The sequence below is a fragment of the Peromyscus californicus genome, unplaced genomic scaffold (assembly GCF_007827085.1).
Source record: "Peromyscus californicus insignis strain IS unplaced genomic scaffold, ASM782708v3 Scaffold_23__1_contigs__length_62951481, whole genome shotgun sequence".
NCBI classification, from domain to species: domain Eukaryota; kingdom Metazoa; phylum Chordata; class Mammalia; order Rodentia; family Cricetidae; genus Peromyscus; species Peromyscus californicus.
In genome coordinates, this window is record NW_026294534.1 from 10,936,741 (window position 1) to 10,963,668 (window position 26,928).

At 41.7% G+C, this 26,928-nt stretch overlaps 1 protein-coding gene across 2 annotated transcripts in view; it reads right to left on the bottom strand.

Moving 5' to 3' along the window:
- The window catches only part of Csmd1 (CUB and Sushi multiple domains 1), a 1,596,844-nt gene that overhangs the window by 166,138 nt on the left and 1,403,778 nt on the right, over window positions 1–26,928 (bottom strand). For both annotated transcript variants that reach the window (XM_052751771.1, XM_052751770.1), the window contains exons 29-36: window positions 25,949–26,136; window positions 21,865–22,059; window positions 18,546–18,662; window positions 15,339–15,452; window positions 14,062–14,157; window positions 6,156–6,359; window positions 5,198–5,322; window positions 4,021–4,117 (exon numbers count right to left, since the gene is read on the bottom strand). In XM_052751771.1, coding sequence (XP_052607731.1) covers window positions 4,021–4,117; window positions 5,198–5,322; window positions 6,156–6,359; window positions 14,062–14,157; window positions 15,339–15,452; window positions 18,546–18,662; window positions 21,865–22,059; window positions 25,949–26,136 — 1,136 coding nt within the window. The remainder of the gene's footprint in view (window positions 1–4,020; window positions 4,118–5,197; window positions 5,323–6,155; window positions 6,360–14,061; window positions 14,158–15,338; window positions 15,453–18,545; window positions 18,663–21,864; window positions 22,060–25,948; window positions 26,137–26,928) is intronic.

The following is a 26,928-nucleotide window of genomic DNA, read 5'->3' on the forward strand; positions in this document are numbered from 1 at the left end:
CTGTCAAAGTGAGAGCCTGATCCATCACAAGGAGAGTTCCCCTCCCTTTGGGAACTAGTGAGTAAAACAAGTTATCTGAGCTTCCAAACACAGCTGCATGGTAGTGGCACTGAGTGTACCTCCTTCCCTTGCATATTGGGAACCACACACAACACTGTGTTGCACACAGGGCATATACCCCAGAGCTTTCTTGATTATTGTTTTTAATTATTCATGCAAGTGGATGCTTGATGTTTATAAGATGGGTCTAAAATATACCAGGTTGGTGGGCATACATTGGCCCATGCATCCCTTGCAGGATGCGTAGGTGGTAGTGATCTCTGTCTGCTGCCATGAGTCTGGTGAGCAGTTGGTTGTAGCATGTAAATACTTTAGAAAACTGCAAGTCACACTTGTGGCAAGCATCCCCCAGATGTCCTAAGACACAGCCACTCCTGAAAACCAACCCTACACAATGTTCTATACATATTGGCCCCCATAGTGGTGTATGCTTTAATGAAATAATTGATACTGTAATACAAAGGTGCTGTATTTAAATGAATGTAGAGGATTTTTGTTAATTGTTCTTAATTGCTTAGAAAAACTATTACATAAAGCAAGCTTGTTCCATGTCATGAGGGTTATTTTAATTAGACATGTGTCTTCCAGAATACTTTTTTTTTTAATTTGATAGTATTTGAGACTTTTTTGCTTAGTTTAATTTAGTGTGTGTTCAATATGGAGACTGTGCCAGGTGCCTTCCTTTATCACCCATGGCATTGTCCCTCACTGAACCTGGAGCTCACTGATTCAGCCCCACTGGCTACCAATGAACTTCAGATACCCTGTTGCCATCTTCCTGGCAATGGGATTGTGGGTGGGCATAGCCACAGTGGCTTCTTACATAGGTTTGAGACTAGAGACTGAACTCAGTCCCTCATGCCTACAGGGCAAGTTTTTTACCAACCGAGGCACTTCCCCAACCCCATATTTACTTTAGTTTGATATTCATCGTTGAAAACGTTTGCAAATTTTCATTTCCCACTAATTAATTTGACAGCAGCAAGCTGCATCTGGCTGCAATGAACTACAAATGGCCCAGTTATTTTTACGAGAGGGAATTCTTGATGCAAGCCCAGAGACCTGGTTCATTAAGATCCCTATTTACATTTTAGGAAAGACTATAAGCTGAGTCTCAGCTAGGACCTCAGGGATGCTTCAAGTTTAGATAACTACATCATCCCCCTGTCTCAGAGCAGTTGTTTCAGCCAGCATGGATCAGAAGATACTGTAATCAACATCAAGTATATAAGAAAAGAGGAAAAGCTTACAAGACACATGCTTGTCTTTTCACCTGTGTTTTCTCAGTATTTGATTGTCTCAATATTTTTTCATTCCTTATATATCTGAAAACTTAATAGAAAAGTCATAGTTTAAATTCAGATCATATGGTTGGTAGACAGCAGTGTCACATACCCAGGCTACCTCTGAGCCCTGGGTGTCTTCCAGTTCACTGAATATTCTGGTCATTCATGGAAGGGTTGATGGACCACTGACTTTGGGGCTACCACAGTTAGGATTATGTCATGGAAACTCTGGATGAGGCTGGCCACACTGGGGATATCAATCAAGCTGCTAAGGGTTGGAGCTTGACCCATGAGACACCAGCCCCACTTCCAGTGGTCTGAGATAAAAACTGCAAGCTATTAAGTTCCGTTTTGCAGCCAACAATACAGTCAGTCATGATTATGTAATAAAAACGTCCTGAAAATCTGGACGCCACAGCTCAGGTGAGTATCACAGATGGGTAGCACACATCATTGCGCCTAGAAGGCGACACATTTTGAGGAACGAAATTCCAATGCCTGGGATTCTTCTCACACTCACACTCCGAGTGTCTCCATTTGGCTGGTGCCCTTTCCTGTTCTATTCAACGCAAGTTACATCATGCATGTCTGCTTCCGGAGCACCATGAACTACTCTAGAGGCCCATCAGCATTGAGGGGTATTCGGATCCCTTGATTTACAGCTCATTTTCAGTATTATAGGTGGCCTGAGACTCTAGCTCCCCACTTGTGTCTGATGGGGTCTGTCAAGCGTCAGCTCTGCCTCCAACCAACTCCAGGCAATAGGTGTCAGAACTGTGCTGCTGTGGTAACTATGACAAATAATTTTTTTAATTAAATTATTTTATGTTTCCTTTATGTCTATGGGTGTTTTGTCTGTGTACCATGTGCATGGCTGGTGCCTGTGGATGCCAAAAGGGGGCATCTTATCCTAAAACTAAAGTTAAAGATTTTTGTGAATTGTGTGTTGAGATTCAAACCTGCTGAGCCACCTCTCCAGCCCAGTGACATATAACTTTAAAGACATTTTCCTCTTGTTAACTAAAAAACAAAAAACCTGTGCAATGTGCATAGGGACCAGGACTGGTTCCTTTCTTTAGAATCACTAAGTGAAGCAGAAGTGGAGGTAAAAGCATAGTTCTCATTGTGGGAGCACACCTCCACCCCTCCAATGTGCGGGAGCACACCTCCACCCCTCCAATGTGTGGGAGCACACCTGTATCCCCCAATGTGTGGGAGCACACCTCCACCTCTCCAATGTGTGGGAGCACACCTCCATCCCTCATGTGTGGGAGCAACCTCTACCCCTCCAATGTGTTGGAGCACACCTCCACCCCCAGTGTGTGGAAGCAACCTCCACCAACCCCCAGTGTGTGGGAGAACACCTCCACTCCCCAGTGTGGCTACATTTCACTAATCCTTTCCACATCTTACAGAAGTACTGCTATCCCTGCTCCCCAGAACAGCCATAATCTCCCAGCACTTCCTGCTTAGATAAGCAAATGTCATAGAATCAAATTGATTTGGGATTCTCCATGTAGATGTTAAATTGTGGGCTTGCTGTTGTTTTTAATGGCAGGGGATTTCTACTTCATTCACAACTCTGTCAATTAGATAAACATGTCTGTAAATGTCATGGTAAAGAGGACAGTGACAAGAGATACCTGGCTAAGGAACTCAAGTTTCCTGTGTGGAGAAATTCCAGACCAAACTTGTTTGGTGATGGGCCACTGTGTGTAAAATTCCCAAAGTGTAAATAGTCAAGTACAGACAGAGATAAGCAATGGGTGATGAGCGACAGTAAGTATTTGGTACTTTACCATCCAGCACCTATGTGTCCAGCCACACAGAAACATTTTGCTTTGCTGACAGCCATAGACACAATCTCTCCATCATTTAAAGATACAATCAGTCTTGTGGCCAGCACTGTGAAAGGCCCATCCTTCCTTCTTTTCTTACTTACTCAATAAAAAAATCAATAGAAAAAGAACATTTCAGTTGAAAAAAAAAAAAAACTCTCATGTGACATTTATTGTGTCATACTAGGCAGCTCTATCTCTGAAATTTAGGACTTAGTGTGAATGAGCTCACATAACACATAAGAGTGGGCTGGACTATAGTGCACAAATGATATCAGCTTTGGGGACCATGGTGACAAGGCAGAGGAAGAAGGTGATGCTGTCAGTGGTTTTCTAAGAGGACAAGGCCTGGAGAAGGTGACTCAACACGAGTGAAACTGGAAGTGTAAGGACCGTTTGCACCGCCCGTGACCACAGCTCCCGGTCCCTGTCTTTGTGAGCTGGGGATGTCTGGGTTTGGGCTTATGATTTGTCACCATTCTGTCACAGTGAAGAACATCATGGTCCTCAGTGAGGCACAGTACACAGGGCCATTTCCAGGTTTCCTACCCTTGGGCAAGCTTCTTCTCAGTCTTGTCCCTCTCATGTGCCTGTCAGTGGTGACCCCACTGGCCAGCCTTACAATCCATACTGTTAATTGCTGAGTTGCCTGGCTCCTTCAGATGGCCATCTGCACAGGACCCCCTTGCCACCTTCCTCTTGGACCTCCCCCACTGGCAACAATTATGCGGAAAGAAAAGCTATGGGGCACTGTCCATAGAATGTTTTCTATACCCCCTTTGGCTATGGTTCTGACTCCAAAGCAGAGACAAAGTGAAGCACAGCTACTTTCCTACCTGAGAAGCTGCCCAGTCTTGGGGCCGTCATGTCTCCTCCATCATGGATCTCCAGCGAGTCCCAGTTCTGTTCTGTGGCGAAGCTGATCACTTGAATCTACCAAGTCACAAAGCAGGGTTACTGGGTTTTGTTTTGATCAAACTAATCTAAACTCATGAGCTTTTCCTGACTAAGATAAACACATATAAAAATAACTTGGCTCAGTGGGTTACGCAATAGATGAAGAGGACAAGAAGATGGGAAGGGTCATATTGGAAGAGGATGTCAACGGTGGTAGGACAGGCCAGTGGGCATATATATATATATATATATATATATATATATATATATATATATATATATATATGAAAGAAAGGAACTAATCTATGACAGGACATGGGGAAATTTCTATAAATAACACCTCCCATAGCCCTTATTCTAAAAATCAGTTACTGAGCTGGAGAGATGGCTCAGTGGTTAAGAGCACTTACTGCTCTGCCAGAGGACTTGACCTTTGTTCCCAGCACCCATGACACAACCTTTTGCAACTCAAGCTCCTGAGGTTTCGAGGCCCTCTTGTGGCCCACTCAGGCATTGCACACACGCATCCTTCCCAATTAAAAATAATGAAAAATAAGGCCTTAAAAATAAGTAAATAAAAATGAATTAAAAAAATCTTAATACAAATAAGTAAATAAATATACATTTTATTGCAAATATGGAAAATGATTAGAAACATTTTATAGCAACTCTCAGAATAGAAACAAAGAGAACCTGTGACAGGAGGGTGCAAGGGAGTACTGTGGGGAAGAGGGGACCAGAGGGAGGGGTGGGGAGGGTGCAGGAGGAAGGAACCAGACGAAGGGGTGAGAGAGTGCAGGAGGGGTTCAGTGGAGCAAGGAGGTGAATGAGGGCAAAGTATGTGTGAAAAAGCCAGAGTGAAATTCATTATGCTGAATTCTAACTCAAGATAACTGAAAGCAAATAGATAAATAATGTTTTTTTTAATCTTTAAATAAATAAGGAAGAAAGAAGAGTAAGTGAAGAAGAAAAGGAGAGAAGAGAGATAGGGAGAGAGGGAGGGAGAGAGTGAGGAAGGAAAGAAGAGATGAGGGGAACGAGGGGAGGAAGAGGAGGAAATGGAAAGCTGGGGGATCCCAGCTGACCTGCCCCAGTGGCCCTGGTCTGAGGCCCTACCTGGATCCCTGAGCCCTCTGTTACTATGATCTTCCACACGCAGTTCAAGTTGTTGCCATATGGCTCAGGGTAGCCTGGGGACAGAATTGTCCCTCTCCTCTGAGTGAAATTGCCACTGCATGGAACTAAAAGACAGAGCCACACGTTAAGTAAACGCCAAGCGAATTTATGGGAATTGATGTCTTGTTTTCCTTGGCTGTGATCAGGAAACTTTTCTTGCTATTTTAAGTGACATTTTTAGCTAAGGTAAAATTTAATCTCTTCTCTTCAAATGGGCAACATCAGTGATTGATAGCCATCATGTAACTGAGTTTTAAGTCTTAAGTAAATCTTTTCTGGGGGTTTTCTAAGATGGGACTGTCTACAACAACGGTGTCTCTGAAGTGTGTTTTGTTTGGAGCTATTTTTCTACTGTAATGTAAGGGTGTGTGTAGAGTGTTCCCTTCCATCTGCAGACATGCAATTCCAAGTCACACTGATGAGTTTCAGAGCAATCCAGGGAGAAGAAGAGATGCTTAAAATGTACCAATAAATTCAAGGGATAATCACCCTTGCACTGAAAGTTCCTTTGAAAAATGTTGCAAATAACACCTAACAATGCCTCTGTTATCCCCAAGGCTTTTGCAATATTCATAATCAGCACAAATGCATTAAAAGGGCATCATACACATAATGCCACAACCCACCATCCTAATGCTTTCCCTACAGAATGAAATTATACTTTTTATAACTTTAGAGTTGATGGCTGACTTAATGACCATCAAGAAGGAATACATGTTTTGCACATATAAATCTCCTGTTTTAGGGAGCATTAATTTTAAGGTTGTTGCTATTGGGCTATTGACATAATTGATCTTCATAAAGATCACTTTGTAAAGACTGACAGCAGGTCTCTAACCCTGACATGAGGTTCTGATCCAGCCCCGGGTAATCGTTTCATCTCATGGGCCCCACTTACCTACACAGCTTGGGATGGTGTCGTTCCACTGGGCCAAGGCATTTGGCACAGACTGGCAGCGGATGGCCGTGGAACCTTGTAGCAGGTAACCCGGGTTACACTCAAATCGAACTATGGAACCTGCAGAGAACTCAGAACCAATCCTCCTCCCATATCTGGGCTCTGGGACAGAGCTGCACTGCGTGTCACTGGTGCGTGGAACAGCTGGGGAAGAAGCAGATGCAGAGCCACTGTGTCAGAGTGGAGTGTAGCAGGAGTGTACGCAGGGTAGATACTAGTGTCTATAAACCTCTTTGTAAGGAGTGACCCCAGGGGCACTTCTGTGTCTACATTTTCTCCCATGGTGTCCCTGGGGACCACCAAGGAGCCCTCATTCAGATGGGAAGATGGGATCGAAGGAGAATTAGTGCCTGGGATGGCTCATTAGCATTCAAGCAGTTCAAATTAATTAAAACCTAGATGATTGTGCTGGCAATTAGAAGGCAATGACTACCACTTTTGCTCTTCCTCAGCAACGTTCAAGTCTGGTGGGACAAGTGCTCTGTAAACGACTTGTTTAGATGTGGCCCTTGTGATAAATCGCGCAGTTAAAGACAGGACCCACCACATGACCCATTGTTCCAGTTCTAGATATTTATCCTGAAGAGCTGAAGTTGAGGTCTACTAATAATATTGTAGGCAAGATATTAAACAAACTAAGTACTCAATCTAGTTTGTTTTCTAATGCTGTGATTAAAACACTCTGGCCAAAAGCAATATTTGGCTTATACCTCCTGATCATACCCCATAACTGAGGGGGAGTCAGGGCAGGAACTCAAGTGGGAGCTTGAAGCAGAAACCATGAAGGCATACTGCTTGCTGGCTTGATTCCCACTTCACTCAGGCTCATGCTAAGATAGCTTTCTTATACAGCCCAGGACAACCAGCCTAGGGACGGTGCCCATTGTAGGCTGGGCCCTCTGGCATTAATTAATAATCAAGAGAGTGCCCTCATAGACATGACTACAAGCTCATCTGACCTTGGCAATTCCTCAGTTGAGACTCTCCTGTCATATGACTGTGGGCTATTTCAAGCTGACAATTAAAACTAAGACAGCGTCCCTCAGAAGATGACGGTATAAAAATGTGTGCTCTGTAAATTCATACAAGAGCATTTTATTAAACCTTACAAATGAAGGAGGTCTTGCTATTCACAATGGCATAGATGCATCTGCAGGGCACTGTGTTGAGAGAGATGAGCTGGTCTTGGCAGGAAACAGATTGCACTATTCCACTTACATGGAGGATCCAAGACAGTTGAACTCCCTGGAGCAGAGAGTTGGATGGTGGCTGCCAGAGACTGGTGAGGGGAAGCGGGGAATTGCTGGGCTTTTAATTGTGTGAATGAAGGGAGTTCTGTAGATCTGCTATAAAATGCTGGGACTAGAGGTAACAATATTCAGGCTGTTAACTTGTCAGGAAAATATATCTCATGTCATCACAATGGAAAAAGGTAACACTCTACAATTATAATACAGGCTCCATGAATTAGGATTTTTTCAGAATATTCTACCTGGAGTGCAGATGACCACCTGTTGGAAGAGCCTAAAGGCCCAAAAAAGATTCTTCTCCCAGGAAAGAGTCTGGACTGTGTACAAGCACAAACTCCTAGCATGTGGTTCTTTACTGAGAGACATGACTCAGCTGTGGGCAAGTCACAGATGGAGACCTTCTTTCTATCCAGTTGAGGGAAAAGTATGAACAAATTTGTTCCCATTTCTCTATGCATTATGGTGTTTTCTTTTAATGGGGGTGGATATCAGGTTGGGGCCAGGCTTCATGTGTAGTAGCTCAGATGATACTAAGGAAAACAATAAGTTAACATGATCATCCTAAGCAAGAAGACCTTGTAAAAAAAGGGAAGGTCCACCCTGCAGCCAGGAATTCAACCAGCCACATAGACCAAGGAAAACTCACTACTAGTGGAGGGAAGGAAAAGCAATCAGGGCTCTGCGACTAGACACAGAAGAAGTACAAATCCAGAACCTTACTTTGTTTATCAGGGTCTACCCTGAGGGACAAGGTCAGTTCTCCCTGACAGGGGTGGTGGAAAATGCTATTCATATAAGTCAGCCACTTGGTACAGAGAGATGGATAGTTCTGAAAGCATCAAATGCTATCACTGTGTGCTTTGGAAAGTAGTTAGGGGATAGATTAAGGCACAAGGAACAACCTGAAGTAGAACATTCCAGTAGGAATTAAACAACCACCATGAGGAAGAATAGCCATAGAGTCAGTGGTTTGATGCTGAGAGGCAGGGTACCTCTTCTCCTATTGACCAGGAGCTACATCCCAGACAGTTGTGTGTTTATGCTGTGACAGACAGCATAGATAGTACCATGGGAGCCACAGCAAGATCAATGACTCCATGTAATGAGTAGGGGCTCTTTTCTACACTGGTGTTTCTTCTACTCTGACCTTTCTATCTCCTACATGAAAACGAAAATATGCAAGGATATAGTGGACCTGCGAGAAGCACTCTTAGAGCAGTCACACTGAACCAGCCCTACACAGCCAAGTCTCATCACCTGCCATCCTTGCTCACCCTGCTGAGATTCTCCTGGGTTCCCATGATACAAGGATTTCCTTGTCACAGGAAGTAAATGCCTAGGTCTATGAGATGTTGAGTGGCTTCTGGTCCTTGGGTGGTGGATATAGACAAGGACGCTACAGTTGTCAATTTTCAAGTTAACTATAGAAAGGAGTAGTCCTATATGCATATGTGATTAGGAAGGACTTTCATGGAGGTGGAGGTTTGGGAAGCAAAGAGAAGACAGAAAAAGTGTGAGACAGTGATGTTACTCAGTAGACCACAGTAAGATCTAGAGGGTTAGAGTCTGCTGTGAAACCCTCCTTCCCATTAGGACCTCCTGTTCCTGCTCACCCAGGCCTTCAGGCAGAATGTGGAGGTTCTTTTCTCTCTTCTCTATTCTTTGTCTCTTAGATGATATTTGAACCATGATGAAATAAGTTTGAAAGCAGCCAAGAGAGAAGTGAGAGCAAAATAGGGTCAGTTGAAAGGCAGGCGAGGGACATGGAAACGCCTCCCACCACCCCACTGTATTGAGCTAGAGATGGAATGCCCCTCTATGGGGGTCTTACAGAGCCAAGAGTGGACAGTCATTTCGATGTGTGCATATAACACTATCTGGGGAAAGAGGAAGCAAAACAAAACAAAAAACTCATGGGGAATTACTAGGAGAGCATGAGAGATCCATCAATCAGCCTTTGCCATCAACAAAGAAAGAGGCATGTGTATAGTCTCCCACAGCAGAAGGTGAACAACACATACACACACAAATAAACTTCAGGGCAAGTGGCGAAGCTTCTTATGTCCTTTAGTGACCAAGGGACATTCTTTCTTTGCTGGTGCTTGAGGATTCTGATCTGACAAGCTGGTTCCAGTTAGGAAATGAGTAAACCTTGGTAAATTACACACACAGTTTTATCATAAATGTTCTTGGTAAAAGCATAACAACAACAAAACACTATATTTTGTAAGCTCTTGATGCAAAACGTGACTTCCTTAGAAATGCAAAATCAACTATGCTTTACGCTGATAGTGTTTCAGAGAAGCCAGCAAAGGAATAACAACAGTGTGTGACTTCAGGGTTTCCTGCAAGGAGACTCTTGGTTTCCATTGTTCCCACCCAAGCTCAGAGGAACCATACTCCTGCTTCTAGCTCTGATTGTTTTTCAGCAGTTTTGTTTGTTTGTTTTTCAATGAACTGTGTTAACATCTGTAAAGAGCCTAAGACTTGATAGTAAGTTGGCTATGGCAGGACACTGTCTGGATGAGGCTGGGATAGCTTGCTGTTTCCACATGGCTAGGGTCAGGGTGCTGTCAAGATATTATTTCTGAGGAAGAATGTTTTTTCCTGTGTGGTTGTAAAAGGCTGTGTGTTGTTTTAGTTGTGACCGGGGTCTGGAGGTGGTCACTTGAGGTTAGCTGGTGACCCAGAGCCTTGACTCAAAGAGACACAGCTGAGGTCAACTGCCATTTTCCAATTGAGTGCCCTGGAGAGCTTGAGAAACATGCTTCTTCTCTCTCAAAAGCAGAAAGTGGATTCTGCCAGCTTCCTGACTTGGTGAGAGTGGGTTATCTGGAGATGGCTGAAAGAGGTCCTGAAATGCATGTTGAAATGTCCAGGCATGAATGGAAGACAATATAAAACAGTATACTGGGGACTGGAGAGTTGGCTCTGCAGTTAAGAGCAATGGCTACTTTTCCAGAGAATATGGGTTTGATTCTCAGGCATGGCAGCTCAAACTGTCTGTTACTCCAGTCCCAGGGGATCCAATGCCCTCTTCTGGCTTCTAAGGGCACTGCACACAGTGATGTGTAGACATACAGGCATGCAAAACACCCACACACATTAAGAAAAAAAAAAACCCAAACAAACAAAACAAAACAAAACAAAAAACCCAGACAAACAAAAAACGAACAGCATACTGGTGAGAATCTCAGCCACCAGCTTTAACTTGGACATGATCAGTCACATGCAGCAGACAATAGATACATGAGGAGAGGGGCATTTCCCTCCATGCTACAGTTAAGTCCTTTATAAAATTTCATTTCTGTTGCTGTGGTACAGGCACCTTGATCAAGAGTGACATAGGGGAGGAAAGGCTGTACTGAGTTTACATTCCTGGTTACTGAAGGGAAGCAGGAGAGGCAAGAATGTGGGACAGCCGGTCACCCCACACCCACCGTCAAGGGCAGAGGGGAAGGAATGCACCCATGCTGCCTGCTTGCTAGCTGGCTTTCCTTCACTTTCACACGCTTCAGGACCCTCTGCCTCAGGACTGGCTAACTCCAGTGGGCTGAGGAGTAAAGCATTCATTAGTAGTCAAGGCAGTCTCCCCTAGATGTTCCTCCATCCATGTGCCTCCAGGACAAGCCGATCTGAAGTAACTCCCCACGGAGATGCTCTTCCCAGTTGATTCTAGGCTGTGTGCGTGGACAGCACAACTAACCATCACTGTCTGCGTTTCGTCAGAAGCTTGGAAGATGATGACAGGTTTGTTCTCATTGTCTCTCCGTTCTCCACCAAGAAGCAGTCACTGAAGGCTGGAAAGGGAGGGAGCTAGCCAGGACAGCTTTTCACACCTGAGTCCCAGGCACACTTCTGCTCTCTCTCTTGCTGCATGCAGCTTTGGTTGGCATCTCAGACTCTCTTCATAATGGCCTGTCTGCCTGCTAACAGGGGTCAAGGCTCCTATAACCTCCAACCACAGAGTCACTGAGCAATCCAAAGCTTTAATAACTTAGGGAGGAGTGAAGCTGCCCAGCTGTCACTGGTGCAGGAAAGCGCAACCCAGAACATCTGGATACAATAGAGTTCAAATAACGGCCAGCATCGATGTAACTATCTTTTCAGAAACCAGTGCTTGATTGAACTCCCCCTCTGGGCTGAAGATTTTCTTCTTGCCTTTGAGTAGTTTATAAACTGGGTTCACAAGCCTCTCTTTCTTTATCTCCCAGAGATTTAGCTTTGATAAAAGACTTATTTTTGCATAAACTCCCTAGCCGAGCAGGAAAAGGTGGAGTACTGGGTTTTATAAGACATTAAATATGTGAGATTTATTATTATACAAGGAAAACGGATTCCTTCTATAAATGTTCGCTCTCTAGCTTCCTGTAGCTTTACATATTTTTAATGATGATGCATGACTTTATATACAGAAACAATTTTTTCAGGACTGGGAGACAGCTCAGCCAGTAAAGTTCTTGCCACACAAACACGAGGAGCTGAGCTCAGAGCCCTATGTAAGTTAAAATGAAGGGGTCAGAGGTTGCACCTGCAATGTTAGGGATAGGTTTGTGGGGACAGGTAGATCCCCGGAGCTTGCCACACAGTTGGTCTGAATAAGTTGGTAAGATTTACGTTTAGAGTCAGACCTTGTTACAAAAAACAAGGAGGAGATTGAAGAAGACATCTGTATCAACCTCTTGCCTCTCCTCATATGTACACACATGCGTGCACACACATGGACATGCACTTACACAAACACATAAACCACAAACCCAGACTCCACTACACAGACACACACCCACAGAAATGATTTAATTCTTTTTTTTTTTTTTTTTTTGTTTTGTTTTGTTTTTTGAGACAGGGTTTCTCTGTGTAGCTTTGCGCCTTTCCTGGAACTCACTTGGTAGCCCAGGCTGGCCTCGAACTCACAGAGATCCGCCTGGCTCTGCCTCCCGAGTGCTGGGATTAAAGGCGTGCGCCACCACCGCCCGGCAATTTAATTCTTTTTCAGAATATGCCACTTGAGTGTGAACTTGAGGGTAACACAGGCCTGGGGTCATTTCCTGCTTATCTGATCCATGATCTAATCTTTGTCAAAAGCCAGAGAAAGCAGCATATGAAGGCCCATAGTGTCAGTAACTTGAATTCATTTCCTAGTATTAATGCGAATTTTCTCTGGAGGAAAAAAAAATATTTAAAACAATTAGACTGCTTTTGTCACAGAAGAAATGTGAATTCTGGATCGTGTATCATTCCAAACTTATTTGAAGAAAATTTTAGTTAGTTTGCCTAAATTAGTCATTCTGTAGCAAAGTCAATTAAAAATATACTGGTCATTTACGTTTAACAAATCTACAACTTTGAAACAATGTAACTACTTTTAATTCCCTAACATCCTTGTTGAAACAACTGCCAGGTAAGGGTTGGAAACAGTCCCAGTGTGTGCTGCCAACAGCTTCCCAACCCTCTGCCCAAGACCGGGTATATGATTTTGATAATGAAAGCTGAAGCTTTTTATAGTGAAATATTTTGAGCACATCACTGCTGCTCTGTGAGATTCTGAGAACTGAAACATGCGGTCTGATTATTATCCTCAGTGGTTTTCTGAAAAGCATAATTTTTCTGAGATAATTTCTGGAGAATTCCATATCAAGGGAAAGGCCCACTGGGATATGCAATTTTCCAGGAACTATAAGGAAAATATTTAAGGGTAGATGGTGATCTTCTGGCTGGATGAAACTAGACAGAGAACAATTAAGAATTGCCAGATTGTTCCATTTTTTGTTGTTTTGAGTAGATCTTGCTTTACACCCTGGCAGTTCACACTCTTTCTGCCTCAGCCTCAGGTGACCGGATGTGAAGCGAGGGCTCCGGGCCTGGAGGAGGGTGCTTTCAGGTTTGCACTGAGTGGAGCCCAGGAGTGGAACCAAGAAGCAGCCCTTCGCTGTGCCGGGGCAATTCTGGCTCCTCTGCTCTGTGCCTTCAAGTTTGTGTGGTGACTATTCAGATAAATGAGAGGGTAACACCTTTTCACTCTGGGGAACTTTTAAACAATCTCAGATTTATTTAAATAAGCTCCAAATTAAACAAACAAACAAAAACACATATAAAGGGGTGGAACATAGTTAATTTTACAGAATGCTGTTCATCCAGAGGAACAGGCAGGTAAGTGCTTTGTTTGGCTTTGTTAAATTATAATTTCTGTACCCTTCAGAACAAATATGCTTCTTTTAAACATATGTTTAGCTGTATTTTAATATACGTAGATCTAAATTATTATGGAATGATTTACATAGTTAGATAAAATACTGTATTTTATGTCATTTTGTAAGATCTGAGGAGCCATACGTAAGTAGTTTAATCAATCATTGTATTGGTTTTTTTTAAATAATGATAGAAAGTAAGATAGTATGTCTTTGAAGGTAGAAGTACAATTTAATGTGCCAAAATGAAACCTAGTTATTCTTATTAAGTGATTTTACCTCACATATATAAATGTCCTCAATTCTTTAAAAATTACAAGAATGAAATTTGTTGATTTTTCCTCAGTTTGAAACCCAGGGAGCCCACTCCCCTTGGCACACAAAGTGCATGCCCCAGGAGCCCCTCACCTTGGTAGACGAAGTGGAAACCCCGCGCAGATGCTCCACTCTTGGCGCTGAATCGCAGCAGAATCTGATTGGATGTAGCCAGTGGCAGTGTTTCACCTGGAAAGTCAAGCAGAGGCAAGGCTATCCGATCTGGCAGTCACACTGGGCTATGTTGATGGCATTCTCAGAGAAACATGGACTTGAGAGTCCACAATAAATGCTTCAAATTAAATAGAGCAACACTTGATTTAGGGGTTTAAGACCCAAGCACCTTGCTTTTATGAACATTTTTAAAGCCTGTTCTTGCTTTGTGGAGTCTAGTAAACTGGACTGCAGTCGTGATGGAAGGCTATCTATGAAGGACAGGGAGCAGGCCTGTGGCTGACCACACAGGGGTTTTAAGTACTGACAGTCACGTGAGGGGCTGAATTTACCATTATCTGCTAGACTTTTAGTGGGAGAAAATTTGTTTATTCCAACACCATTTTAGAAATATTAAAGGAGTCATCAAAGACTTCAGAAACAAGTGTTTAACCTTTAAAGCAGGGAGCAGATATAGCACCTTGAGAAGCATCTCCCAAGAGCTTATAAGGATCCCAAGACCCCTGACCCCCAAACTACTGGAGGAGAATCTGTTACTTGAGGCATTTGGTATGGCCTTGTTAGAATGCCACAAAGCTGAATTATGAAGATTTTGGTGAATCAGGAAATAGAGAGAAACCAAAAACAAACAAACTTTAACTTTGATGGATTAACACCCATATTACACACAATTAGCATTTTGGGAGTAAAGTAAAAGTTTGCCCAATTCATATAATCAATGCTAAGAAATGAATGATTGAAAATACCAATTAGTGTTTATCCACAGATGAGGGCTGGTAACTGTGCTGAGCTGGCCCAGAAGGATATGAGTGTCTGAGAATCTATGGGGGCTGGTGTGAAGGGCCAACAAGGAACCACAAAGTCCTTGGATGTTTACTACATGTATAACATATATGCTTGGAATTAAAGGAGAAAACGATAGATTTAACCCCATGAGGAAGGGGAAAAGATACACAGAACAGAAAACAAAATTTATTATTTTCCTTCCTTCTCCTGAAACATACCATTTTTTGAGATGAATGTAATTCTTCCCACAATCTTAGTGAGTAAAATAATGAAGACTTCTGAAATCTACAGACTTGTAGACTCAAAGGTGGTTAAATTTCCTGTTCATCATAATGGGTCGGGGACAGGAGTTTAAAACAATCACTATAGTTGTACAGTGGAACTCAGTGCAAAACAGTTTGAAATTTTACCTGAATGGGACCCAGAGAGAGAGCTGAGCAGCCTGGCCTGTGGGTGGGTTCCATCAAACAGCTCGGCTAAGTCATTCAGCGCAGTCTGGAAGTAGGCAAACTGTCCAAACACCACTAGCAAAAGAGGGGAGGGTGGGACATACTCTTATTAGGAGCAAAGGAGAGCTTGTTCAAACACATTCATTGTCCCCCTAGAGGATTGTTATTTCAGGAGTCTTATAAAAATAAGCACAAATGGGGGCTGGAGAGACGGCTCAGTGGTTAAGAACACTAGTTCTTGCACAGGACAGGGGTTTGATTCTCAGCACCCACATGGTGACCCACCTGTCCATAACTCCAGTTCCAGGGACTCTTATGCCCTCTCCTGGCCTCTGCAGGCACTGCATACATCTGGTACACAGTCATATCTATAGGCACCCCCTCGTACACATAAAATAAAATAAATTTTAACAAGCAAAAACAATCCTACAAATGTATTTTCTGTTTTCTTAGTTTTTAGTGATTAAAACTGTTTTATTTCACTTCTTATTCTTTTGACACAGGAGAGGAATTATTATTTTATGAATAATTTGAATATTGAGTAAAGCATTTTTAATAAATACAGTATTAAGATAATATAAAATATTGATGAAAGCATACTGTTTTTTATCATTTATTAGATATATTTTGTTCCATAAAAAATATCTAGGTAGGGACCAAGCTCCATGATATTTTGATAAGGAATTAGAAACGTATTAGAATCCTTTGTCCACATTAGCACACTGCCAAATGAATAAGTACTTGATTTAGAACCCTGTTTCATGGACTTCTTTGGATTATTCCATACATTTTCTTTTAATTTTATGCTCACAGGATATCCTACCTTCACGTAAAACACAGCAACATTGGTTGCAATTCAAATTAAATCAGTGTTTATATATTAAAATGGACAAAATAAAGGAGCTTCACAATATTTTGAAAAACTAGTTTAGTTTTAGTATTAACATATTTAGGTTTAGTATTGACATATAAGCCCCAAACAAATTATTCTTTATTTGTTTATGTGCAAGGTTTATGTGCAAAGTTCCTGCTAAATAATAATGAACAAGGTATTAAAATATGCTAGTGTTTTTGTTTTTGTTTTTCCAGACAGGGTTTCTCTGTGTAGCTTTGGCTGTCCTAGAACTCACTCTAGACCAGGCTGGCCTTGAACTCAGAGATCTACCTGCCTCTGCCTCCCCATGCAGGGGAATAAGGGTGTGTGCTACCACTGTCTGCAAAATATGCTAGTTTTAAGGGTAAAAATTCTAGTAGAACAAAGTTCATGTTTTAGTAAGCATAATGGGGGCAGTCTATTATGAGGGTGTGCTTGAAGAGGCAGACTCATGTGGTACTGTTGAAGACAGGACACATACACACACACACACACACACTGAAGCTTGCATTTTGACATTTTTAAACTTCTAAAGAGCAGCAAAAGCAGGCCTGAGGGCTAAGTAGGTTCTCTCAGACGATGAGGTTCACTAAGGACTTCATGGTTCAAAGGTTACAGCAGGGGCAACATCTTAGTTCACCCCTGTACACCACCCTACCCCCACTCCCACCCTTACCCACTCCCTAATGAACTGAATCCTCTTATGTTAGGTCTGAAAGCTTGAGTTTCTTGATTATGAAAACAGTGAGTCACACACATTTGCTTCCTATTTTCCATCAAGAATACTTTGGTAACATGAACTTGATGGTGGAAATTACCAGAGTAATAAAGAACTCACTAACACAGTTTTCAGCTGTCTCACTCAACAGGGCAGCAGGCTCTGTAACAAACACAGAGGCAGACAGAGCCTGTGGTATCAGCAGGATTGGGGCAATCAAGTCATCTAGGGAAGGCCATGGCATCTTCCCTGACCAGCATTCCTAAGCCATGATCTCTCTACCCAAGTGAGCAAATGGGCCCAACTCACCTGCTGAATGAAGGAAGCCTCGGAGCTTCCAACCTCAGCAAGCTGTGTTGCAAACCCACCTCAGCGACGTCTCTGGGAGAAAATTAATGTAGTGTTTCAACAGCAGGATTTAAACCCATGTGTCTGGGTGTGAAAGTGGGATATATGGAAACTCTCCTAGCATACAGACGCATTGTGAAAGATGGCTGTTTAGTTAGTAGTCTGGAAGTGGGGAGCAGCTGTGAAGTCCCCAGGCAGCTGCAGCTTCAGGGCCTGGGACAAGAGAGCTGAACACGTGCACTTTGCTCAGTAGGGAGACAGGAGTGGAAGAAGCATTCACCCAGTTCTGGATCAGGCTTAGGTTATATGAAGGGAGCTTCCAGATCCCAAACTCGGGATCTACAATGACCTATTTTTTTTTCTTTTAAGATTTATTTTTATTTCTGAAATATGTATCTGGGTGTGGGTATATGCATATGAGTGAAGGTGCTTGGGGAGGCCAGAGATGTAAGATCGCCTCAGACTGGAGTGGGCTCAAATACATATCCTCACACATAGATCCACAGATACATATAATTTAAAATAATAGAAAAATCTGTTAAAATATTTTATCTCAAGTACATTCTCACATTAAAACTTATATGCTCCATTTCTGAGTATACTACTGTTGATTTAATGTAAAGGAAAATTGTGGCTTATGAATTTTGTTTCTTTCTTTTTCTCTCTCTGTATTTTTTTTTTTTTTTTTGGTTGACCATTGAGAAAAATGGAAATACCTTGTAGGACTGTAAAAGCTACTATCTGGCTTTCTCCAGTAAAGAACCACAATCCATCGACCTCACTGGTCAGAAGCCAGAGTGGACATTGCATAAAATGTATTGTGAGTGCAAGGCAACCAGGACTCCTCTGCCTCTGCATCTCATAGTCTCAAGGATGATGACTCCGCCAGCCAGCTGAGCAGAGCATGACTCATGCTCTCGACCTGCATGTGCCTCTGTTTCTTGCCTGACATTTACAAACAACTGACTTCAAAGCCATTTCTGGGCACAGCATGGAATGGGGCCACATTAATGGTTGAGAAGCAACAGCCTCCTAGAGAGAAACATGAACGCACGGAGCCCTGTTGGTAGAAGAGCATCAGGGGGCACTGTGTGGGGTGGGTTTAGAAAATCTGTTACTTTAGTGATCAGCATTTCTTTTGTATCATTTTGTCCTAATTTTACCAAACAACAGATAAATTAGCTCCAAAGTATGCAGCAATGAATTAAAAGCAACAGCAATTTCTTACCAAATTCCTTGGGCACTGTGATGGAATAGATGCATATCTGACCAGCTGTGTAGTTATGAGGGTAGTTCGGTGATAAAACAACCCCTTCCGATCCCGTGTACTGGCCTCCACAGGGTGCTGCAAACAAAGCCAGCCAAGAATGGTGAGCTGTGTATGTGACAGTGGGTGTTGCTTCAGGTGACAGGTGAGCCCTGTGGGCAGATCTGGACATGCATAGCCTGCTCATCTCAGAACCAACACAAGTACCCATGTCAATAGCCAGCCCTGCACTGTCAGCAGGGGTCACGGGAGCACCAAGCAAAGACCCACACCAGGAATAAAAGCTTTCCACTCAAACAGAGACTGATGTTATTATCAGGAGCCGTCTGAGGAATGTTTAAGTAACAGTGAAAATAGTTGTACTACCACTACTAAAAATAATCATAAGCAACTGGACAAGAAGAGAGGTTCCCAGCATCATCCTGGGGATCAGTCATCAGACTTATCTAAGAGATACAACGATCCCATCCATTGTTAAAACATAAAGAAGTGACCTTCACCTTTTAAAAGTTTTGTTTGTTTTAATTTTGTCTTTCATGGATACCCTTCTGTGGCTGCTTTACATGAGTTCAAGATAAGATTAAAGACCATGACCAGACAGTTAGGTAAGCGATAAGGGGGAGAGAAAGTGAGCTTATCATGGAGTATTTGTGCATATATGTGTGTATGTGCATGTATGTGTGTATGTATTTGTGTGTGTGCATATGTATATATGTTCATGCATTTGTATATGTATATGTGTGTATGAATGTAGGTATATGTGTGTGCATGCATGTGTGTATATGCATGTATGTGCATATGCATGGACATAAGCGTGTGTATGTGATTGCATATGTATATGAGTGAATTTATGTGTATGGTGTATATGTGTGCATATGCATGTGTGTGTACATGTGTATGCATGTGTATATGTGTGGATGTGTGCATCTATATATGCATGTGTGTATGTATGTGTATATGTGTGTATTTGTATATATATGCATGTATGTGTGTGCATAAATGTGTGTATATATATGTGTGTGTATATATGCATACCTGTGTGTGTGTGTGTGTGTGTATATATATATATGCATGTGTGTGTATAAGTATGTGGTTGTGTGTACATACAAGTATATATGTCTATACAGAGATGTGTATATGCATGTGAATGTGTGTATATATGCATTTGTGTGTATGCATGAGTCTATGTTTGTATGTGTGTATATATGCATGTGGGTGTGCATGTACTGTGAGGTTATATGGACCTTTTCCTCCTCCTAATGATCTTACTGACTTGGCTATTCCTTTTTTGGGTAAACCAGAAATCGCTTTAGCTCATGTGGTTAAAGCCCGATTTAAGCATCAAGACACTGGATCCAACTGAGCCCCAGTCACTTGTTCAGGTTGTGACTTAAGTCACCAACACTGGCATCTTGCATGTGACATCAGGAAGGACTGGCCCTGTTCTTCCTTTCAGCTGTGTGGCTGGGGACCAAGGCACCAGGACCAAGCTTCCCATAAACCCCTGGCCTTTTCCACTGTCCTGTACCATGTGATGGCTCTTTATCTTAGGGACACCACTGCTGACTTGAATTCACAATTACTTCTAGGATGTAAGTTCATTTTCTTATTAAGATCCTTTTCTTCTTTTTATTATAAATATTGGCTTACACTTAAATGTGTAAGTTAATGAGTTTTGCCACATACACATATTATACTTGGTGCTTTGGTCAGAATCCCCCTCCCCTCTCCCTTCCTCCTGGCCTCCTTCCCATTCATGACATTATTACAGTTCATTTATTCTTGATATGGCAATTTTCAAGTGGTTTAAAAAGAAGAAATTAAAGATAGCCTGTTTAATCTGTTCAGTGTTAATTAGCACACTGTTAAGTCCTAATGGACAAACAGGACATTTTCCATGATTAATAAACTCTGTGGAATGTGGTAACAAGAATGGGAAGGCACTTGCTACTAACCAGAGAGTTAATGACTGTTGGGAGACTTCCCCCAATCCTGCACTGCATGACTTGGCAGGCTCACTTCTTACCACAGAACAATAGTTCACATTTCTGACAGCTTCAACACATTCAAGGCCAACCAGGAAAGGCTTAACTAATTTAACAAACCGCATCATTTGTTCTGAAATTTTCTTTCAGAGTAGTTTTATTGTCCCAAAATATCTACCACGACTATGGTGCTGGCCAGTAAACACAAGCTCATTTGGGAAGAGGAAATTTGATAGGCAAAAAAGCTGCCTCCATCAGACTGGCCTGTGGTACATTTGCTGGATTGATGGGGGAGGGTCCAGGCCACTGTGGGCAGTGTCATCTCTGGGAACGTGGTCCTGGTTGGCTAGCAAAGCAGGCTGAGCAAGCCATGTGTGGACTTCCTCCACGAGTCCATGCCCTTTGCTTCATTCTGGTTCCAGGTTTGGCCCGACTTCCCTCCAAGATGGAGCGTGGCCTGAGTGTTTGAAGCTGAAATTAACTATTTCCTCCCCAAGTTGCTTTTGATCCTGGTGTTTTAGTACCAAAAATAGGAACCCTAACTGATACAAGTATTTTACAATTTGTAAATTGAAACGTTAATTCCCCTTTTAGATGGAGGGTATTTGTGTATAATCTCAAAATATAAGTTTCCAGTGAGATACTGTGACACTGGCCATCAGTGTTGACAGTTGACTGTTTCCACCTCAGCTACACCAATTCAACCTGGCTATTTCAGAAAAAAGATTTGCTTTCTCAAAAGCTTAGGAACCAAATTTCTAAAATTAAGTATAAAGGATGGAAACCTATTTTATTTTAGCTCAGTCATATGAAATCCAAACAGCCCATTTTGCAAATACCCCATTCCTCTTATATCTAACTATATCATCTGTTCATCCACCCATCTATCTATCTATCTATCTATCTATCTATCTATCTATCTATCTATCTATCTATCATCTATCTACCTAACATCTATCATCTATCTTATTTGTCATCTATCTTCATCTTTTATTTATTTTTTTTATCTTCATCTCTTTATTGAGAAGCTTCTGAAGCATGTACCTCCTGTGGATCAGACGGAAAAGTGAAAAAAACAGACACAAAAGTTTCAAATCATCTGAATAAAATAAAAACATTGCCTTGTCAAACACAATGAGAACATCTAAGTGACTAAGAACTGACTTAAGGACTTAGCAGTAACTGCCTAAGTGAGTGGCCCCCATCTTGGCTGGGAATTATATCCCTTGATTGTGAGACTGTATTTAAAGTAAAATGTTTGACAGAAGGAAGGAGTGAAGTTGAGTCAGACATACCTTGGCAGGCAGGTAGTGCCCGGTCCCAAGAGGGCTTCCCATCAGCTCCTGTCACACACTCAATGGATGAGGGATCCACAATCTTATAGCCAGAGTCACACTGATAGGTAACTGTGGAGCCCAGTTTGAAGTCAGTCCCAATCCTTGTTCCATTCATTATGTTCCCAGGATCAAAGCAAGCTTCCCGGGGCTTCTCTGAAGGCGAAAGAACATGTGTGCCATGATTGCATCCATGAGTACTTATTCTTTTTGTTTCTTCACTTACTTCACTCAGGGCCTACCAGAGTGTCCAGCATGGAAAAACTTCTTAGGAACACTCACCCATCAGCTAATGACCATGATAGCTTACAAGTTCACAGCTGGGAATTTTTTTCCAATAAGTCAATGATATTTACTCCCTTAAAATGACAATTTTATTACAGAGTGATATAAAGTTATTTTCACATAAGCAAAGCCAGGGTGTTTGTGTGATGTGCAGTTTGTAAGTTGTTGGAGGTCTAATTGGTGTGCATTTTAAAATGGATTGAGGAAGATTTGAGGCTCATTTTCCAACTTATTCCTGACCCATCCCACCATGAACTTGTTGCACACAATTGAAGACTGATAATTTGGTTTTACAAAATGAAAACTGCAGATTCCCTGTAAATCAAGTGCATGTTCTCATGGCAACGTAGACAGAATCAAGTTAGACACTCAGAAAGGGCTCTGAATTACTGTTCTTGGGGCCGATACTATACATTGAAGACTGTCAAGCTTAGCAGGCAAATGACATGAGTGACAGCTACCAAAGAGGACATCTGGTGTGTGACAGTTGCCCCATGATTTCATCTTGGAGACTCACTGAGGGTGTACCACATGCCAGCCTGAGCTGAGCTCAATGCCAGTTATTGCCATCGTTCTTCAGTGTAAGTGCTGACAATCTGGAGACCAGATCCAGCAGGGCACTCATGAGGACACACTTGTGAGCACCAACCCTGTAGCCACTGACTACAAGGCCCAGCCTTGGTGTCACGTAAACTCTGTCTGGACAGTCAGAGTTTGTTACTCTGCAATATTTTTCACTTTCTATTTCAACAGGCCACTCATAATATCAATAAATCAATGAGTATCTGTCTATAACCATGTGTTCTGTGAAATTTTAGAGTTGATTCGTGCTTCATTTACTAAACATATCTTTATTTTCACCTCCCCATGAAAGGGCTTAGTGAGGCCAAGGTCTGAGGAACTGAACTTCACAGACTTTCCAGTGGGTGTTACAGAAGGTAAAGAACACTATTCATCTCAATGTCATGGCCGTCTCTTTGGTGGTGTAGGAGGGATGGGGCATAATGCGGTTATTTGCATTGAATTAGGCTCTGGGATAGCTTCAAAGCCTAGAAAAGCATCTAGGTTCTTTTTCTTTTGGTTTGAAAACTCTGCCTCTATGCAAAGTTTATAAATGCCATTTCTTTTATCTACTACAGAAATTCAAGTGTCAATCATATATGTAAGGTGCTTTGGAACATACAAGTGCAATGCTGAATTCCATTTTGTATTTTTTGTCTGGGATCAAGATTGATGATGTTACTTTCATTTCTTCCTGGTCACAGTCAGCATGTCGTTCATCACCCAACTGAGCAATTGTATGCATTAATCTCGGAAGGAAGAGTGATATGGAGACTGTTAGGTGTGCAAGAGAGAGAAAGGGACTGAGTAGGCTTAGAAATACACCCAGGGCATGGATGACATGTAGTTAGTGGGAAAGGAAAATATCAAACAAATATCACATCTTGGGGAGTCTTATGGGAAGTACAAGAGGCACGTCTCGCTATTTTATTCATTAGTTTTCAAGATTTTCAGTTAGACTTTTAACACTCTGTGGATCAACACAAAACAAGGGGAGATTACCTGGTAGACATTCTCCCAATTTATATAATATGTTATAGCTGGATGTACCATAGATACTGACGCTGTTAGGATAATTTATTAAATTTAAAAGAGCAATTCATGTTTACATACTTTGGTCAACAACATCAATTTATCTGAAAACCTTTCCCTGCTATCGGTGGTCTCTTAGCAAGCAGTTGATAGGCAAAGATCAATGTCTCTATTTGCCTCATTGAAAACATATTAGGATATTCCAAATGTAGCTGACATTCTCATAAGTCTTTATAGTAGCCTTGAACCACATGTAAAACACTAAATATTTAAATGGATAAGGAATAAAAAATAAAACTGGCTATTTTTCACTGCTTGTTTGCTCATAGACGTCAAAATTGCCCCATTTCATTGTTTATCATTCAAGATATGGTAAGCACAGCTTTGTTTTCAAGCATCATCCTTGCCTCATTAAAAGGGGAACATTTCCTGTTGTGTCAATCAATGTAGACCCATGGCTTTGCCTTTCTTTCTGGTTCTCTTTTGCTATAAATCTCTTTCAGACCCATGTGTGGCTTGGTAAGACGTGGCTTACACAGCTCTTGACTTCGCACTACTGATTGAGAGTTGGGTAGCTGGTTTGTCTTCAAATGACTGCATCTAATCTTGTGGTTCTATTTACTGATTGTCAGTTCCGAGTGCTCGGTGATAAATCACAGACCCCTTTCTGGCTTACATTTTGCTATGTTTTCTAATTAGATGGCTTCGTACTGGTGTGTATTTTTCTGTTGTTCCTGTCCATTCCACTTAGGAATACCTTTGCAAATTCCTGCTTTGTATAACAAATTGGTGGTACATGGAGGGCTCCTGGGGTGGCTGCATGGTGAGGCTACCCTGGCACCCTTCCTGGCCCATCATATCTAGCAACTGTCTCTGCCATTTGTTGCACTCCCGCTGAGATTGCTCCCCCTTGACCACGCAGTCACAGCAATTATGTTGGCCCCCAGTGAGGCTTTCCCACTGACTCTTCAAGAAAATGTTTCAAACATTAAGAACTAAAAATACCCAATTAAAGGATGACTGTTTGGAAACAATGAACCCAAATAAAGAAGTCTCCTTCACTTTTGCTATTAACTTTATATACTTGTTTTTAGTGGACCCTGGCTTAAGTAGCTGTTTGGGCTGTAGCTATAGTAGACCAGAAAAAGACTTGGTGAGGGTTATCTAGTGTCTTCTGAATATGAGTGCCATTTGATGAGGTGCTACTACATAAAGGCCATTCTCATCACTCCCAAACATAGCTGTTTCCACTCCAAAGGCATAGGCTCAACTGTACAATTTTTACCATGCATTTTAATAAAGACCCTATGTTTGTGCATTTTGAGATTGTAAACATTTTTTTTTTAAGTTAGAGCCTTATAAAGCAATACAAATCCATTAAAATGGTGACTGAGATAAAAGGCACCTTCATTTTACTTTATAATTTTCACTACAAGTTTATTTACTTATTTTTACCTAAATCCTCATTATGATTGATGTTATCAGGCTAACTACTGTCTAATTATTGCTGTGTCTTAAACTCTCTCTTCCTTCAGTCACAAAGGAATTCATGTTGCAGAATGGCATTTGTTTTCATGGATTCCACAACAAAATGCTCAGGTTGGAGTGCTTTTGTGTGCAGTTTTTTATGTTTTCCTTGGATTGGATAGATCACAAATCACCTGTGGGCTGTGGACCTGAGTTTCAGAGACACGAATATCTGTCTGGATCAGAGTTTCTCATGGAGTATGTGCCCATGGGTGAGGGAGACACAATGGGGGATGGATAGCGCCCCAGTGGGAAAGATTGAGGCAAAGCTATCTCAATGAATTTAAATCTAGGCATCTTAAGAAATGCTAATGCATATCAAAATAATTCTTAAATGTCATCGAACCAGTTATTGCACATGCCATAATCTATCCTCAGGTGACAATGCCCCCGGAAAAAACCTTTTTCCTGCTATTTTTGCCTCTTTTTCATTCAGAGATAGGAATAGGTTTTTTAACACATAGAAGCTGTGATTTTCTTCTTCCAAAAGACCACACACACACACACACACACACATACACACACACACACACACACACAGCACATGTGTTTGAGATATAAAATCTCACAAAGAAATGCTGACAGCAAACATCACCCCAGACACAAGGTAAATTTCCCACAAATCCATTCTGTCACATACCTTTAAATTCAATGGCAAACCCCGACAGGCCAACTGAAGCATCGCTCCTGAATGCCAGGAAGAGGCTGTTACCACTACTCTCAATTCTCTCTGGGGCTTGAGAGCCCTGGAAGCTTCCGATCAGGGGGCTGTTGGAGTCCTCCCCTTCATAGATATGCAGGAAGTCGTAACTGGGCTCCATGCTAAAACTACAGGAAAAGAGAGTGTCACTTGAGTCCCCTACACAAGCCTACCCCGTGTCTCAGAGTAAGCTTTTGCGAACACATTATGGTTTAGTTTGCTTTGATATAATAATTTAAATTATTACAACAATCAAACACAAACCAATCACCATGCTAAATTAGAAGTATAATTTGTAATAAGTACTATCAATGTTTTGCATAATGGCTAACATATCCAATAGTTGACAATTTTAAATGGAGCTAAAAGAAAAAAATTATAGTAATATGGGTGTAGCACCCCTCCCCTGTCTCTGTGACTTGCTAAAGAAGGGCAATTTGAAAGAGACTGGACTCAAAAGAGATAGATTACCATGGAATCTTGATGATTAAGTGGACATTTTGAGATTTAAAATGTATGTACTTTGCACTGCTGTATATTATAAAAGTTAAAAATTAAAAACCTCTCACTGTTTTTTTACATTAAAAATGGTAATTATCTTTGTTTCCTTGGGTAAGTGAGCCAATGTTTATGGTTCCTGCCTGGGCAGAGAACAAATATTTCTCATCATGTACCACATTGAATATTCCAACCAATCTCTCTCTTATTCCCTCATTCTCACCCTCCTTCCCAATTTCTCTGCTTCTCTCTCACTCTTTATTTTCTTTTCTAATATCAACATCCACTCCAAGTTAAGACTTGAGTCATCTGTTACCAAGAGGCACAATGACATTCCTGCTATCCTAAAACATCTATTTGTAAATTTATAAATTTTTAGCACTAAATTTTATTGGCAAATTTGCTGCCATCAGACATGATTG